The following is an 18,064-nucleotide window of genomic DNA, read 5'->3' on the forward strand; positions in this document are numbered from 1 at the left end:
TAATGGCTCAACCACCAACTGAAGCACAAGGTGGGATGGAAACTGGGCAGCAGCAGGAAGTCAAATCCCCACCTATGTAAAGGGGGAAGGAGAAAACAGGGTGGGGAAGGGTGGGGAGGAATAACATCTTTTCCCACCTTTTATTTTTTGTGCCTTGGCTAACAATAGCCGTTGGAGATGGTGAATGAAGTCAGTCCCCCAAGGAGAGGCCCAGCAGCACTCAAGCTCCCTTGTGGGAAGTGATCAGCATCCTTGCTGCTTCATGCTCTCAGGATGTCTGGCAGCTCTCTGAACCGCTTCCGGGTTCGTCCAGCAGAACCGCGGGACTGTACGGAAATCCTGCGTCTCATCAAAGTAAGCGGGGGGTGGGGAGGGGAAGAGAGGCTGTAGGGAAGGAAAGTTCGATTTTTAGGCCATTGGACACATTTGGATTTTTGAGTGAGTTGTGTGGGTGCCTCCCTTTCTGTTTATCTCTCTCCCATTCCCCTGAATCTGCCCATCCCTACCCAAAGACAAGAACAGAGAAACACACAAAGACACACACTTCCTTCTTCCAAAATATCAGGGTAAAAATTGGATCAGAGTAAAAAATTGGATCCAAGAGAATTAATCTGAGCACTGAAAGAGGAACTGAGAAAGAACATCACTCTTCCACTCTTTCCTCAAGGTAGAAAAGGGTAATTACCTTTGCTACCTGATGACCAGAGCTACCCTAAGGAGTTCTCCAAGTTGCCATTGTATCCATTGGCGACTCCTGGGCTTGGGACTGTCATGAGACACAGTCCATTCCTATAAACTGCTAGACTAGCAGATAAGTATGATTGCGGTAATTTCGGAAGGAAGGAAGATTTAAACATTTTTAGGATCATAGAACATCCCAAAGTGGCTTATAAGAAAGGAGCCACTATAAAACATTATAAACTAGGCAATTAAAATAATACATAATTTGTGAAAACTCTTTAAATACTGTATAAAACGAAGAGGACAGCAGATAGCAAAGCCACATAAAACCACCACAACCAGTCACATAATAATCCCCAATGCAAAACCAATGCCATTTACAAAATTAATAGGTTCATTTTACACAAAAGCAGACAAGAAAATAAAAGTCTTTAGGGGCTGTAATGCCATGGGTGACACTAATGAGTGTGACTTCTGCCAGCACAGCAGCAAGCATGCTCTGCTTCCTGTCTCTCCCAGTCAGGACGTCTGATGAAATGGCTTCCCCCAGGGGCCAGCTGAGGGAGCAGGGAGGGCTGACGGTGCTGGACTATTACAACACAGCCAAGTTTATTTCATTTCATTTCATTAAATTTATATCCCCACCCCACTTTCCTCTAACAAGCTCAAGGTAACATGCACGCTTCTTCTGACAACAACCCTGTGATGTAGGTTAGGCTGAGAGACTATAGCTGTTCCAAGGTTGCTCAGAAAACTTCATGGGGATTATGAACCCTGGTTTTTCAGGTTCTAGACCACACTGGCTCTCTCTGGTTGGTAATCCCCACTGAACTCGGTGGGACTTCCTTCTGAATAAACATCCACAGGTCTGTGCTGTTAATGTTTGCTAATAAAGACAAACCCCTCCTCTTTGCCCACGATCATTGCAATCCTGAGTGCTTTTCCTGCCTTCCACCCACACCCATATACATATTTTTTTTTTACAAGCACATTCGGTCAAATAACACATTTAACATCACATCTAATTTAGCCCTTTATTTGTTGCCCAAATGCAATCAAGGAGATAGCCAGGCAGAGAAAGCAGTCCTTTAATTAGCATTTTGAAAAAAATGGATGCAGTTTCTATTATTTCTGACCCCTCCACCACTCTCTTCTACTGGTTTAAAACCATGCTATTCTGTCAGCAGTTTTATCTATTTATCTTCCTATTTTAATACTGAATTAGCCCTTTTAATTGTTGCCATTAGCTATCAGTATTCCAGTGATTAAGGCAAGGTGTATATTTTGCAAGCAGAACAGCTCTTAGAATAGCAAGTGGCACACTTGTAGCTTTCTGTGCAAAGAGCTCTTGCTCTGATGCTCCAGGACATTTAAAAGCTGGTATGTACCAGTTCCTCTTAGACAAAATTGGATGTGCATCCTTCTCCGTCTCAAAGAGCAGGGTACATATTAAAACATATATTGAGCTGGAAAACTAATCATGCAATTTGCCTCTTGAAATATGGAACCAGAAATTGTGGTTTGTTGCTTTCAGAGAAGCTATCTTATCTGAGCTGTTTCCAAGGAACAGGCACAACAAGTTGCATTATGCAACATATAGAAGAATTTTATCTCTCCTACCAACAGAGAGGTCTTGGGCTGATCTCTGCCAGCGACCTAGGGAAAGCTATAGATTACTAACTGACGTAATTTATTAAGAGTGCTGGCACTGCCCTTGGGACTTCCCTGAAAAATATTGTTTGGACTTTGTCAGCTTCCATAAACAGGGGCCAACCTGCAGCAATGGTGGAGGCAAGCCAGAGTTAGATGTGTGTTTGTTTTGGCATATTTTGTTTGTTTTGGTTTTTTTAGAGAAAATCTGGAATGTGTGTATATTTTTGAAGTTCGTATAATTTTTATTTTAAGGAAAAGAAAACCAATCAATACAACAATAACAGTCAACCAAAACCTGAACTGATGATCCCCAGAGATTTTCAAGTGACTCTAGGAAGAAACTTAATTTTAGTAGATGAACTGGCGCTTGTCCCATGCGCTATGACAGTGTTGGCAGCTGCGGTTGTGAGGGAGCATCCATTGCCTCTCCATGGCTGCTGCTGCCAGCTTCCTTCCTTGGGCAGCTCATGGCAGCTGCTGTAAAGCATGTGAGGAGGAGAAGGAACAGGGGAAGCTTCCACCGCGGAAGCGCAGCCCTTTGTGACATGTTAGCTCTGAGGGGCAGGCAGAGGGCAGGACCACCCTGGGCAGTAAGAAAGCGGGAGTAGAGTGCAAGGAGTTGATTTTTATTTTTCTTTTAAAAAAAATGCTTTGTGTGTTCACTCTAATCTTGTCCCTTTCTAAAAATTTACTTGTGTGCGACTTTCTTTTTTGTAAATCTACCGAATAATAAAATAAAATCGGGATTAAGGGGTTTCCTTAGGACAGCGTAGGGTGCGTGTGCTGTGTCCCATTGGTCTAGTGGTGGTGAAACCCGCCCTCCTTCTGATTGGAAATGCTTTAAAGGTGGGACACAAAAAATGTAGGGTGGTTGAGGATGGTCAGTAGGGAGTGGGAAGTGAGTGAGAAAAGCCCCTATTTTTGTCTGAGGAAGGGTACAAGCTCTCTAAATGTTTTGCACAAGGACTCCCACTATGCACAGCCAGAGCTAGATTTGTAGTCCAAAACATATGGAGGTCACCAAGCTGATGAAGGTTGATCTGAAGGTTCCAATGCCCAGCATTCTCAGAAACTGTCCCACCACACATCACTTTTCAGCCCCACTGACATTGAAGTATTGTGCAATATGTGAAAGAACCCTGAGCTACCCATCTAACCGTGGTTAAGAAGGAATCATGTATTCTTTATGCAAGCCACCACAAGGAAATGAACAATATATAGCTTGCAGATTGTGTTCCAGGGACCCATGATGCTGCCGTTATATTACTTCCCTATAACTTGCCTATATTGTCTGGTACTATCTGCTGCAGGCGGTATCTCCGTGGCAGAACAATTTATCAGCTTAGCTATCTGAGTTCCTTTAAACTGGAGATGACGGGGATTGAACTTCTGCCTGCAAAGCCAGGGTTCTGCCACTGAGTTATGGAAAGCGCCTCCATATCTTCCTTGGTAAAACAAAAAGCAGCAGCAAGTAACAAGAACAAAAAGCAGGCTGCTAGCAAGTTCCACAGAGAAGCAGCAGCATCTTGTTGCTCATGGCATGGAATATTCCAATGATTAATATCAATTATCAAAGCTTCTGCTTTGAAGGGTTTCACTCATAAATCTGTTCCATCCTGTTTCCAGCTCAATCTGTTGCTTTAAAACTTGCACATAAAAAAACAATATTTCTTTTTTATTTGTTTATTGGAAGGTTTGTGCAGTGGGCAGCAGAGATGTATACATGTGATACAACAGAGTCTATTGCTTACAGCCCAAATATTTATGGAGCAAAATAGTAGTAGCTGTTGTTGTTATTATGATTATGAAAAATACATAAATAGAAGTCATAGAACAAATCTGCCTAACAAATATCCATTGACTTGTTCTGATACTCTGTAAGGCTCCTAATAAAATAAGCGGGTCAACATGATCCTGTACTGCATTACACCAGTGAATAATTTCAAAAGCTCGGATGTCCCAGGGTTGAAAAACATACTCCGTTCTCATGGTGATTCTTTGTGGCCTCTGGCGGGAGGAGGGGGAGTGACAGAGCATCTATTTTCTGTCTCCCCCTTCATTTCATGGTACAGGTGCGTGGGTGGAGCTTGCTGTTCTCTCCCTGTACTTGCCTTTTATCAGAGGCTCCCACATCATGTTTTCCATTCCTTGTCTGCGAGTACCAGACACAACTGCAGCTTCTAATTAGCTGGTTGTTGGTGTTTGCAAACCTGTCTTTGCCCAAAGACACACCTGGTGTCATATATGATATCAAATTTTGGGCAAGTTGCTGCGGCTAATGAGGTCCATGAGCCAGAAGGCCCCCCTCCCAGCTCAGCTATGGCACCTTGGAAAGGAATCTAAGCATCCCTGTCACCATCACTTTGCTTGTGTCGGTGGCACAGCCACCAGCCTCCCAAAAACTTGCCAGATTCTGTCTCTGTCCCAGTTTCCCTGTTGGGGAGGGGTCACCAATATTCAACCTTGCGTGAGAATTCTTCCACCACTCCTGGTTTCACAGAGAAGGTAATCAATGGCTACCAGCCATGGCGGCTATGTACTAACTCTGAATCACAAGGGGGTAGGAGGATATTGTTGCACCCAGGTCCTTTTTGTAGGCTTCCCAGAGGCATCTGGTTGGGCACTGTGAGAACAGGATGGTGGGCCACATGCTCTTCTTATACTCATGTCAAAGTTCTTCTCCTTTATTCATTTATTTACATTTATTAAATTAGTATACCGCCCTTCATCCAATGATCTCAGGGCATTCAGAGTATTTCTGCCTGCATGGTGGAAAGGCTCCCCTTTGGCACCAGACACAGCTCACAGGCAGGTATTCCACACAAGCACAAGAAAGGTTAGTGTGACGCCTGCCTGCCTGGCCTCCCACTTGTCCATCCATTCCCAACAGCAGGGGCTGGTGGCCTGGCTGGCTGGGCTCCCTCACCCACTTGCTTGCTTAGTCTGCCTCAGCTCCTGGTATAACCAGTACCCCTGGCCAGTCCCAGAGGCACCATTCACTTGGGGAGCTTATAGCCAGGGCGGCTGCAACAAACAGAGAGGGCATCAGGGAAGGAAGGAGGGGCAGAGGCCAGTGTGGCTTGTGGTGCCCCTATCATTCCAAGGCACCCCAGGGCGCCAAGACACACTGGTTGAAAACCCCTGCTCTAGGGCATCCGATTGGTAATTCCGGGAATAGGATGCTTGACTAGATGGGCATATGCCTAATCTCTCAAGGCTCTCCTTATATCAAGGAGCTGACCTTTACTAACAACACCATTCCAATCTTTCATAGTGTTGTTGTTTTTAAAGTCTGCTTTGCTATTTTGGTGATATTCTGGTTTCTTCTCTTGGCAGGAACTAGCTGCTTATGAAAACATGCCTAATGCAGTAAAAGTAACAGAAACAGGTAAGGTAGATGCCTAGCGTGTTAAATTTAGGAGGCTGCTATTTATTTTACCTCCAGGTCTTCTTCAGAGTGTAACATGCGATCAAGTCCTCGGCCCTGTCCCTCAGGTGAAGAACCACACAGTTGTTGTTCCAATACAGTTTACAATTTTAAAACACTAAAACAAATACATTATATAAGGTGGAGACTGACATCCTCTTATGCCAACTGATGGCCTGGGCTCCCTCACTTCTGCCTTCCCTCATGGCAGGCGTCTTTATTTTTATATACAAATTGCATCACCTGGTGGCAGGATGCTGGCGGTAATTTTAGGATCATAGCAAGAACTGAGATGGAACTGAACCAGTTTCCATCCTTGCTATGGTCCTGATTTGATCGTCTTTCTAACACACTCACACTCACACTCACACACACACTGCAATTTGCATTGGGGTTGAAAGAAATCTTGCACATTGTGCAAATCCACATTTCAAGTGTACCGTATTTTTCGCCCTATAGGACGCACTTTCCCCCCCCCCAAAAATGAAGGGGAAATGTGTGTGCGTCCTATGGGGCGAATGCAGGCTTTCGCTGAAGCCTAGAGAGCGAGAGGGGTCGGTGCGCACCGACCCCTCTCGCTCTCCAGGCTTCAGGAAGCTCTCCGCAAGCCTAGGGAGCCCGCGGGAGCCCGCAGCCTGCATCTCAAAGCCTACGGCGCGCTGCACAGCGTGCCCTGGGCTTCGGTTCCCCGACCTGGTTTGGAGGCTGGCAGTGGGGAGAAGCGCGCTTCTCCCTGCCGCCAGCCCCACAAGCTCGGGGGACAGCGGGGAGGCGGAGCGCCGTCATCCCGCTGTTCCCCGACCTGGTTTGGACTTCAGGCAGATATCCGCAAGGCGTGGGAGCCCGGCGGGAGCCCCCTGTTCTGGGGGCTGGGGTCGGGGGAAGCTCGGGCTTCCCCCGCCCCAGCCCCACGCCTGGGGGGGGAAATAATTTTTTTTCTTTATTCCCCCCCCCAAAAAAAAACTAGGTGTGTCCTATGGGCCGGTGCGCCCTATGGGGCGAAAAATACGGTAATTTGGCTCACAGAAAATGAATGTGAGGGAAGATGGTTCTAGCTCAAATGACCTGACACCGTCCAAATGGTTTGGACTCCAACTCCAAGATGTTTGGAGGATGCTATGGTTGGCTAAGCCTAGACTAGTCCAACATCTCCCTAACATGCCGGTTATTTACACGCAGGGATTTTAAACCCACCAGCGCCTACCTACCCCTGTTCAAACAGATTTAGCAAAAAAGCTGGTGTTCATGTGGTCTGGCCTTGCATCAGATCTGCATATCGGTGAAGATGCCTGTTTTGGCCTTTGATCTTTTTGTGTCAACACAATTCACATGTTGCTGACCAAAGAAAAGAGCCCCAACAATACAATTTTGTTTGGGCGAACCTCTGATTTCACACCCTGCAGTCCATCATGGCTGCTCTCCCATACCCACCCAGAATTCTACTTTGAGAAGATGCTGGTAGCAACATTATTATTCATTTTTATTATTTATTAAATTTGTATACTGCCATTCATCTGTAGCTCCCGGGGCGATTTGCAACATAAAAATACAAGATAACCCCTCCCCCAATACATAATAAAAACAAGAACAAGGCCAAACCAACAACAAACCCTAACCCTCCCTCCCTCCCTCGCACTCCACCCCACACTACTACTACTACTACTTAGTACTAGTAAGTACTACTACTTAGTACTACTACCTATTACTAATCTTCTTTTATCTTGGGACTATATTTTAGTGAGAGCCAGCATGGTGTAGTGGTTAAGAGCAGTGGACTCGTAATCTGGTGAACCGGGTTCGCATCCCCGCTCCTCCACATGCAGCTGCTGGGTGACCTTGGGCTAGTCACACTTCTCTGAAGTCTCTCAGCCCCACTCACCTCACAGAGTGTTTGTTTTGGGGGAGGAAAGGAAAGGAGATTGTGGGCTGCTTTGAGACTCCTTAAGGGGAGTGAAATGTGGGATATCAAGTCCTAGGGGTCACGAAGAGTTGGACACGACTAAACAACAACAACAACAACATTTTAGTGCTTTATTCAACTATCTAAACATTTCAGATTTGCTTCGAGATGGTTTCGGATCACGTCCTTTCTTCCAGTGTTTAATAGCAGAAGCAAATAAGGATGATGCAATGCAGGGTAAGCTTTCAAGAAAACAAAGTTATCATTTATTTGTATAACTAGGCATCCCATAGAATGAGTGCCAACACTGAAAATGCTCCACCTCAAGAAGCTACCCACTGGACTGCATCTGGTGGGGGTACCCAGAAAAGGACCTCAGAAGATAATAGGGTCTAGGTGGGTCGGGGTGGGGAACCTGCGGGCCTCCAGAAGTTGCTGGACTACAACTTTATCACTTCTGGCTATGCTGAATGGGCCTGATGTGGGTGAGGGGTCCAATGACATTTGGAGAGCCTCATCATTGGCAATGCTGAGGCTCCCAGTTCAACTGCAACCTTCTAAGCCTCCCTATCTGAACTTTGGTACTCTCATCATAGCAAATCCCACCCTAGCTATACTCGCACGGCTCCTGTGGGCTTTTGTGGGAGGTGGGGGAATTCCGCCACCTCCTGCAAAAGCAGGAAGAAGGTCTTGGAGTAGCGGACAGAGCTGCGGGGGGGGGGATCATATTTATTCCCTTGATTTCCCCCCCTGAAAACTAGGTGCGCCCTATGGGCCGGTACGCCCTATAGGGCGAAAAATACGGTACCTATTCCAAACCCTTCCAATCTGGATTCCACCAATCCAACTCCGCAAATGGCAGAAAAAACTACACTCGTTTATCTTCTCACACGAAAAGCCAAAAATAAGCCCCAAACACCTGCACCTCCCCACCTCAGAAGGAGCATGGGGAATCCCTAACATAGAACTATACTACATCACCAACCATATAATCCCATACATTCTAGAAGATGAGAAGAAACAATGGGTACACTTGGAGAGAGGCATAATCGAAAACACTCCCACCCCAGCATATACTTTCCTCCAAAACAAACTAAGGAAAAATCCCCACCACACTAAACAGGTTCACACAGACCAGGCTTCCTTAAACTTGGCCCTCCAGATGTTTTTGGCCTACAACTTCCATGATCCTTAGCTAGCAGGACCAGTGGGCAGGGAAACAGCCTTACTAGAAAAGCTAACCAGTAGACTGAAACTGACATGGGGAGAAATAGAAGAGGATGCCTTCACTTCAGCATGGCTCCCCTTTATCACATACACAGCCCAACAAGGCAACAGCATGAACCCACCGACAGAATACAATTCAACATAGCTAACTTAACCCAACAACTCAGAGCAGGGTTTTCATTGCCAGTGCTCCTGTTCTGTGGAACAGCATCCCTATTGGGATATAGTGAGCCCACCACTTATGTGGGTTTTATGCTGGGAAGTTCCTAGAGTCAGATAAGCAAAATGGAGGGCTCTTTCTGTGGTGGGTTTCCCCTGCTCTCCAACTATTTTTCAGCTGTGTGCCAGAGGTTCTGATTGCGCAGGTAAATTAAGGGTAAATCGTGGACCCACTTTACTTTTGGGGGAAATAAAAGACATTATTGCTTTGACAAGCTTCTACATTTCAAGAGAAAGGTTTCTGCTTTAAATGTTCACTTTGTATTGTTTGCAAGCCTGTATTTAGTTGGATTTTTCCTATTCTTTTCAAAACTGTTTTTCATTTTTATGTTTGTAAATCGCAGACTCACGTGAAAGGCAATAATAAATATCTCCCCACAAGAACCCCCCTGTTATCCAGGACCTAAAACATGTAACTTGCACTCCTTGACATTTAAAGTGTGGAGAATATTCTACTTTGTTTTGGAATTGCTTGTCAACAACGGATTGCTACTTCCCTCAAAATACTTTATGCAATTTTAAATGAGTTTCAGCACATGTTGTTGAACCTCCTGCCATTTGACCAAGAGGCACATAGTGTGTCCTAAAAGATGACAGCCTCAATCCTTTTAATTGCTTGGAGAATTCAAAAAACTTTTTTTAAAAATCAGCTAAACATTAAAGGTCTGGCAATAGCTTCACAATCCAAAAGAGGCTTTTAGATTTGTGTTCTGTTAGTCACAGATGTATATACCACCCTGCTGGATGGCAAATGGTGTTTTGAAGCTAATAAATATTTCAAAAGCAATTCTTGGCATATCCTGATGGGAGGGAGAATGGGTCAACTGTGCAACAAAAACAAAATTAACACCCCCCACCAAGAATATGAAGATATTTACATGAACCTAAAATGTGAGCCCTTTGATCCTGGCCTTTTTTTAGAGCTTAGTCAGTGGTTGGGGAGGTGGTATTTGGCTTAGCGCAGTAGTGCTGGGAGAGAGAGGTAATTAACCTCTCACACAGTTTCCCCTATCCTTCCCTATGTCTGAGCTATTAAAATGCTCTCTGGGGGGGAAAGGACAAATGCAATATAGGCTCTTATTTTTCTTTCCACCCACCAAGATGATATCACTGCATCTAATACAGTGGTACCTCTGGTTACATACTTAATTCGTTCCGGAGGTCCATTCTTAAGCTGAAACTGTTCTTAACCTGAGGTACCACTTTAGCTAATGGGGCCTCCCGTTGCTGCCGCACTGACGCCGCACGATTTCTGTTCTCATCCTGAAGCAAAGTTCTTAACCCAATATACTATTTCTGGGTTAATGGAGTCTGTAACCTGAAGTGTATGTAACCCGAGGTACCACTGTACAGTGGTGGTTAGTGTCCATTGGGACTGGTAGGGTGGAAGGCAGGGAGGCCAACAGAAGGTGGCACCAGAGTAAACAACAGGTGGAGCCAGAGCCAATGACAGAGAGAGTGAAACAAATTTGCTATGTCTCCATCCTCCTGGCTGCTGAGTTCTACAAGGGCAACAATGGGACTAAGGAAGGGGAAGTTGAGAGGCAGTGGTACAACCTGGTCTAGCTGCAGTTAAGAAGGTAGACATGAGGACGCTAGAGGAAGGTAGACAGAGGTTGGAGGGGCAATGCCCCCACCTACCCAAACAGACCAGCCTCTGCTGCTCTAATAGCCAACTCAGGTACTGAGTGCAGAGAGGATTGGAGCCAGTGTGGTATAGTGGTTAGGGTGTCAGACCAAGTCCTGGTTCAAATTCCCACTCAGTTATTAAGCTCTCTGGGTGACCTTGGGCCAGTACTACTTCATAGGGGTGGTGGGGAGGAGGAGCTCCATGGAGAAGAAGGTGGTATATAAATGTAGTAAATAAAATAACTAAGTAATAAATTCGTGGCAAAGTGGAACCACTGACAACAAAGGAAAGGAGAAAATCTCTGTATGCTCAGGGGGAAGACAGAATTACTAATGGGGCTTCTGAGGCACAATTGCATCATTATGTTGGTGTGGAACTATTTTGGCTTTGTTACTGAAAATGTTTTTAATTAAAAAAAAACATTGAAGTGGCTTTTCCTTATAGCAGTGTGGTTCTCTTTCCTTTTGTTGTATTAAACAGTAAGCCCTTTTATATTGAGGAAATTTGATTTGCTTAAAAATAACTACACATGGTTTTGTTTGCTCCCCTGGCTCCTTTGGAAGGCCATGACAAAAGAATATTTTTTTTCAAAAATGCAAATTTAATACTTCTTACAAAAGGTGCCATTACCAAATTCAGTAAAATTCTGGTCTATTTATGTTGAAGTGATCATTTAGAAGGAAGGTGTAGTAGCTAATGTTAGTTAGACCTGTGGAAATTAATGATTATTACTAAACTAAAACAAATGTGTGCACTCTGAGTAGAAATTAGTTGGATACAGTCTAAGATGATTAACTAATTCATAATTCTCTAGCTGATTGACAGCCTTACACAATAGTGGTTATTTCCTTACAATAGCTGTTTTGTGTCTCACCAGATACCGACATTGTAGGGTTTGCTATGTATTACTATACTTACGACCCTTGGATTGGCAAGCTGTTGTACTTAGAAGACTTCTACGTTATGGATGAATATAGAGGTAAAAATAATACTGTTTGCACATAATAAAGTGAGAGGCAGTGTGGAGGTGTGGTTAGGTAGTTGGGCTGAGATTGGGAAGACCCCGGAGATAAAGTCCTCATCACTTAGCCCTAAAGTCTAAAACTGGGTTAGGGAAACTGTGGCCCCCAATATATTGTTGGATTCCTAGCTCCCATCAGCCCCAGCCAGTTGGGAAAGGGAAACATACCTAATTTGCCATTTCCAAAACAAAATGCAAACTGAAACAGTCATCCTTTGAAATTTGCGATGCAGTTCTCCAACCAAGGAAAGTGTTCAAAATTGCATATACCAGGGTGAAATGTGCATAAAATGCACCTAACTCCTGCACCAAGCTGGTGCCAAACATTGCTTTCCGTTCCTTTGGACCATCAAGACCATATACACTGTCCAGGCTTGCTTAGTGAAAAATGAATCATGTAAGGGAAATTGCTTTTCAAAATTGTTTATACTGGGAGTTTTGCACTGATTTGGAATGTGAATAACTGAATTTAAGACTGCCCGGCATTTCCGTGCGCTGCTCTGGTTCACCAGAAGCAGCTTCGTCATGCTGGCCACATGACCCAGAAGCTTTACGGCGGCTCCCTCGGCCAATAAAGCGAGATGAGCGCCGCAACCCCAGAGTTGGCCACGACTGGACCTAATGGTCAGGGTTCCCTTTACCTTTTAACTGCCACTAACCATGGTGGCTTCTGAAGAACCATTTTGTCCTGAGGAAAGGGGAGAATAGGATTTCAATATTGAGTTATTTCTCATTTTGCCTTGTTTTATTGTCTAATTGTTACTCATGCTTATTGTTAATAATTCTATGGAGCCAGCTTTGTGGGGCAGTATAGGGAAACACCTTGAATAAATATTTACATTCTACATTGAACAACCATCAGTAACCTGGTGCCTTGCAATGTTTTGGACTACAGTACAACTCTCAAAATCATTGATATCATCAGCTCTGCTAGCTGGGGCTAGGGATGGAGGAGAAACTAGATTCAGTTCACATTTATAGGCAAAGCTTCCTAATTCACATTTTCTGTAACAATACACAAACTGAAATGCCACAAGCTTTCCTTGGAGATTCACACTTCTCTCAATTTTGCACTACAGTTCCCAAGCCATGTAATGTGTGGAAAAATGCATAAACTGGGCACAAAAATGCATATATTAGTAAAAATAGCATACAAAATGCAAAGCTATATGCTAGAGAAGATTGCAAAGTTGTATATATATATATGAGGGAAAATGCACAATAAAATATCACTAAGTTCTCATGAGAATTTTTTTTTTTTAAAGTGAAGTGATGTGCCAATGTGGAGAACTGCATTTGAGTGTGAAAAAATGAGAAACCCAAATTGATAGATTCACCCATCCTTAGTTGGGGCTGATAGGACTTGGGAGTCCAACAAAATTTGTAGGGCACCAGGTGGAAGGAGGCTAGCCTTGCAGTTCCATTTCCTTTTCTTTCCTAAAATAATGATAAATGTACAGGCTTCTTTGCAATTTCAAAGAAATTAAATTTTTTGTATGTGTATAGGATAATGCATTAGATTTTACCTGTAAATGTTCCTATTTTGTTCATGGCTCATGGCAAAGAAGATAAAATAGCATATTGTCAAAGCAGGCAAATTTTTCACATGGGTATGCTGCAAGTTTTGTCATCTGAGGTTTTTCTGAACTGTGTTTTGGCAGGTTGGGGCATTGGAACAGAACTTTTAAAAAGATTAAGCCAGGCAAGTTATATTTTCCTGTCTTCTATTTACTTGTATGTATTTACTTTGTAAGCTGTATATTCAACAGTACAGACTTAAATCTACTTTAGTTAAAAAGCTGCTGACATATTAAATTTGACTGAGAGTCTTCTCTAGCCTGGTGCCCTCCACATGTTGCTGGACTACAACTCCCATCACCCTTATTGCTCATTCTGGCTGAGGATGATGGGAGCTGGAGTCCAACAGCATCTGGAGGGCTACCAGTTCCCCAGACCTGATTTCATTATTTAAGTCAGCTGTGAGAATCAAGAAGCAAAAGAGAGGATCAACAGGGTATCAGTGGTTAGAACCTCTAATCTCATTCACACAAGCAACAGATGAGATTGTAAAAACTGTTGATACAACTGTTTCACGCTTCAGACTGCAGGTAGGGGCTTGCATATGCAGCAACACACACGAAAAGTTCCTGAAATTTCTAGCAGAACACAAGGTGAAATGTGAGTTAATAGCAGAATGCAGAGGCTAAAAAAAGGGCTAATGCACCAGCAAAAATATATGTAGATTGTAATAATTTCTTCCACTCTGAAGAAATTCACCTCACCTGGAGTGCTGCATCTAGCTCTGGACGTTGCAGCATAGTGATAATCTGGAACAGAGAGCAATACAGCAACACAGAAAACCTGCCTTCTACCAAATCTTATCATTGGCAGCTCTCCAGGCTTTCAGATGGGGGCAATCCCAGACGTACTTGGAAATGCCAGAGGGTGAAAGGGGAACCTTCTGCATGCAAAGTGTACGCTCTGCCACTGAGCCATGGCATCTTCTCCCAAAGATGGTGAGGGGTCTGCAAACCATGTTCTGTGAGTTGGGCTTAAATCTGGAGGACAGGCATCTTCAAATATCTGAAGGGATGTCATATAGGTTATTGTATTTTAGTGTTTTATTGGAAGCCGCTCAGAGTGGCTGGGGAAACCCAGCCAGATGGGCGGGGTATAAATAATAAATTATTATTATTATTATATAAATGAAGCAAAATTGTTCTGTGGAACAGACTCCCTAGGAAGGAAGTAAACTTGTCTTTAGAGGTTACTAAACAGAAAACAGCCACCTATCAAGAATGGTGTAGCAGTGGATGTACTGCATTGGCATGAAGGGGACTAGACTAGGTGACCTTTGAAATCCCTTCTAACTCAATACTTTCCTAATCCCTCTGTACTAATAAATAAAATCAGAATTTTGCATATATAAAACTAGATGTCAGGGGGAAGAGTTATACCTGAACACTCTCACTCTTGTGCTAGCTTTCTATGTGTGGGGAAGCTTTCAGTATGAAAATACATTGAACCATGTAATCCTCACTTGTAGTCTGAAGGGGTACCAACAGTTTTAACCATCTCATCATTTGTATGAATGAAGTTTTTACTTGCATTCCAACTGGTGACTCAGCTTAGTTCTCCAGCTATGACACAATATCCTCTTCCAGAAGGGCAATCCTAATCAACTTCCTGAGTTTGGGAAGGGAGACTAGGTAGAAAAAGAGGGAAGAGTTACAGGTTTGAAAAATGTGGAAGTTACACCCTAGACTAGAACTTACCTCAAAAAACAGATTGGATTTTAAGTCTTCTCCTTGAGTGCTTATGATTGGGATCATACTATAGTATGATTTCTTACCTGTTTGTGATGTTCACCTTTCAGCTGAACGGGGCAGGAATCATCCTTTTAATATTGTTGCATGAGCACTTTTTAGATAAAATTTCCTGATGCATTGTTTTTAACTGTTTGTAAGCTTTGTGCATTTTTTGGATGTGTAAGTTGCTTTGAGACATTTGTGAGTGGAAATGAAAACAATTATAGGCATCTTTAAATAAAACAAGGAGAAATTAAATGGTGGGTGTGCAATGTACCATCACAGCTACTGTACATATCAACTGGCTCTGAACCAGAAAAGCATTTTGCCAGCTAAAAGGTTTTATAGGAATTCTTAACAAATTAGTGACTAATTAATGACTTATATCCAAATCTCTGATCTTGTATTAATGCTTAAAAATGCCCAAGAACGTGAGAACAGCAAAGAGCTTTAAGTTGTCCCAGTTTAGATTCAGAACTCTAGATGCAGGTATTATAGTCCTCCAACTTTCTATGCAATCCGTGAATGCAGTGCTTCTTGCAAAGAAAGCCAAGTAACTGTGTTTTCTTTTACTCCAAGTTTTGTTTCTGCATTTGCTACAGTAATAATTTCAAGCAACAAGATTAACTGGCAGCTTAAATATAAATGGTTTAAAAAAGTAACTCCCACAAGAAGTAGTGATGGCTACCAACCTCATGGCTTAGAGGGAATGCATAGAGGGAAAGGCAATAAATGGCATAGAGTGGGCATGTACAACACATCGATCGCGATCGACTGGTGGAACCTGAGACTGATTATGGTCGATCGCAGGTTGATCGCTGTGCTCCTGGGGGGACTTGAGGGAGATGCTGCCCTGCCGCCTCCGAGGGAGAGCTGGTGTGTGCATATGCTGCCAGCTTGCTATCCTTCCTGCTGCAGAGCACTGGTGGTGGGGTGGGATGGGATGCTGCCTGAGGGAGAGAAAGAGAGGGAGAGAAAGAGAGTGCCCTGGCTTGCTATCCTTCCCGCTGCGCTGAGTGCTGGCAGTGGAATGGGATGCTGCCTGAAGAAGGGAGGGGGAGAGGGAGAGGGAGAGGGAGAAAGCAGGGAAGGAAGAATCATGGAGCAACCTGGAAGGGAAAGAGTTCACACACACATACACACACACACACACACACACACAGAGAGAGAGAGAAAAGCTAGCTCCTCAGATCTGTGCAAACTAATATAAAAATATAGTTTGACTTTTCTCACTTGTTTAGTTACTTCTCCATCTAGTAACTATTTGAATCTGTCATAATGATATCCAAACATAACTACTGTATCTATGAAATAAAGATCTATCTATCTATCTATCTATCTATCTATCTATCTATCTATCTATCTGGCTTTGGAGGGTGGTAGAGCACTGCTAGTTTTTGATACTTGTTGGTAGATCGGAGGCAACTTAAGCTTGGATGTGCCTGGCATAGAGGGAAAGGCAATAAATGGCTACCAGCACTGGACACCCCTCTCTTATTTCCCCAAATGCTATTGCCTGTGCTTACTTTTCAGATAGCAATCGAAACCAACTGCAGCTGCATGCATTTCCTTGTTGTTGTTTGGAACAAGCCATCTATAGAGTACTATATGAGGCGTGGTGCTTCAGACCTTTCCACTGAAGAAGGCTGGCATCTCTTTAGATTTGACAAAGAAAATCTAGTGAGAATGGCTTCTGGAGACTAAAAGAAGGAAGTCCGCCATTTTTTTTTATCACTCTCAAAGCTTGGAGTGCTCATCAGGTTTGCGATGAAAAACCTCACTTACAAGGGGAGACTTCTGGTTAACACAGTGGCTTCAAAGCAGAGTGCAAATAGCAAGAAAAATTAAAAGAAGCATGCGTGTTTTATGACTGACATGATTTTGATAAATTGCTTTACTTTTTCTTCACATGGATGTACAACACTTCAAATGCAGCCTGAATCTTACGGATCAGTTTAAGCAAAGGTATACTCAACTGGTGACTCATATGGAGAAAGAACACAGGTGGGACATAATGTGCTGGCCTGGCCAGGAAACCTCTTGCTTTTCTTCAAATACAAAAATAGCTGGTGCCCTAGTGTATTAGAGCGTGTACAAGCTTGTGCCCAGAAGGAAGAACAGGACTTTGTGGGAAAGAGCACCTGCCTTGCATGCAGAAAGTCCCAGACTCGATTCCTGGTGCCTCCAAGTCAGAGGATGCCAAGCTGGGAAAGGCTGCCTTAGACAAACCATTCTCTCCCAGCCTCAGTCCCCCGATTTCCAGTGACTTGCCTGTTTAGAAAGGTTACAACTAGAGAATGCATGATACACTTTAAAAAACTGTACCTATTTTAGGTATTACCATTAAAATAACAGGCTTTGCATACAGTCAGAGATTCAATCACCGGTTTTTCTGGGTAGGGAGGGAAAACACTCTCGTCTGAAACCTGGAGAGCTTTTGCCAACCAGAGTACACAATCTGAACCAGAACAATCATATTGTCTGACTTAGCTTCCTATGTTCCTGTGGTCTTGCCCTTCTCCTACCCTTACCCAAAGCAGTATCGTGACATTTGTGTCACATGGCTTGTTGCTATATCACCAATACTGGAGAACCAAGGCAGCATCCCAGTACCCACATAAAGCAGGGGGCGGCAGAAAGGAGATCAGTATCTACTAGTAGACCCCAGAGTGACTTTTCAGTAGATCAGCTAGAGTTTCAGCAACTATTTTAACTATAGCAATGACAAAATGACACCCCAAGTTAGGCTGTTGCATTGCAGAAAGCTAACCAGGAGTGGCATTGTGTGTGAAAGGATTGTGCGCTCACTTCAGTTACAGTATGAAAAACAAATGTGTTGGCTCAGAATGTGCTCAGAAGCACCCTGTTGTTTAATCCTGTATGCCTTTTTTGGCTGGCTCTCTTTGGTAGATCTTTTTGGCTCGGGTGCAACTTCATCCGATTTTGTATCAGGAATAGAGTAGGTGGGTGTGACTTGGCCAAAGTGGAATTGAGGTCA

At 43.7% G+C, this 18,064-nt stretch overlaps 1 protein-coding gene across 4 annotated transcripts; it reads left to right on the forward strand.

The window, feature by feature from the left end:
* The first annotated feature begins 6 nt into the window (after positions 1–6).
* Positions 7–17,434, forward strand: SATL1 (spermidine/spermine N1-acetyl transferase like 1). Of its 4 annotated transcripts, none has more exons than XM_083596163.1 (6): positions 7–354; positions 5,671–5,722; positions 7,818–7,898; positions 11,615–11,716; positions 13,420–13,460; positions 17,002–17,434. In XM_083596163.1, exons 1-6 carry the CDS (start codon positions 274–276, stop codon positions 17,023–17,025), a joined length of 381 nt encoding a protein of 126 aa, XP_083452289.1. In that variant the 5' UTR covers positions 7–273; the 3' UTR covers positions 17,026–17,434. The 4 variants fall into 4 exon arrangements, with proteins under 4 accessions (XP_083452289.1, XP_083452286.1, XP_083452288.1 ...); XM_083596160.1 differs by lacking the exon at positions 17,002–17,434 and adding an exon at positions 16,604–16,940 and having other exon boundaries at positions 13,420–13,464; XM_083596162.1 differs by lacking the exon at positions 17,002–17,434 and adding an exon at positions 16,604–16,940.
* The last annotated feature ends 630 nt before the right edge of the window (positions 17,435–18,064 follow it).

Source organism: Podarcis filfolensis, assembly GCF_964270895.1.
Source record: "Podarcis filfolensis genome assembly, chromosome: Z".
In the NCBI taxonomy this organism is placed as follows: domain Eukaryota; kingdom Metazoa; phylum Chordata; class Lepidosauria; order Squamata; family Lacertidae; genus Podarcis; species Podarcis filfolensis.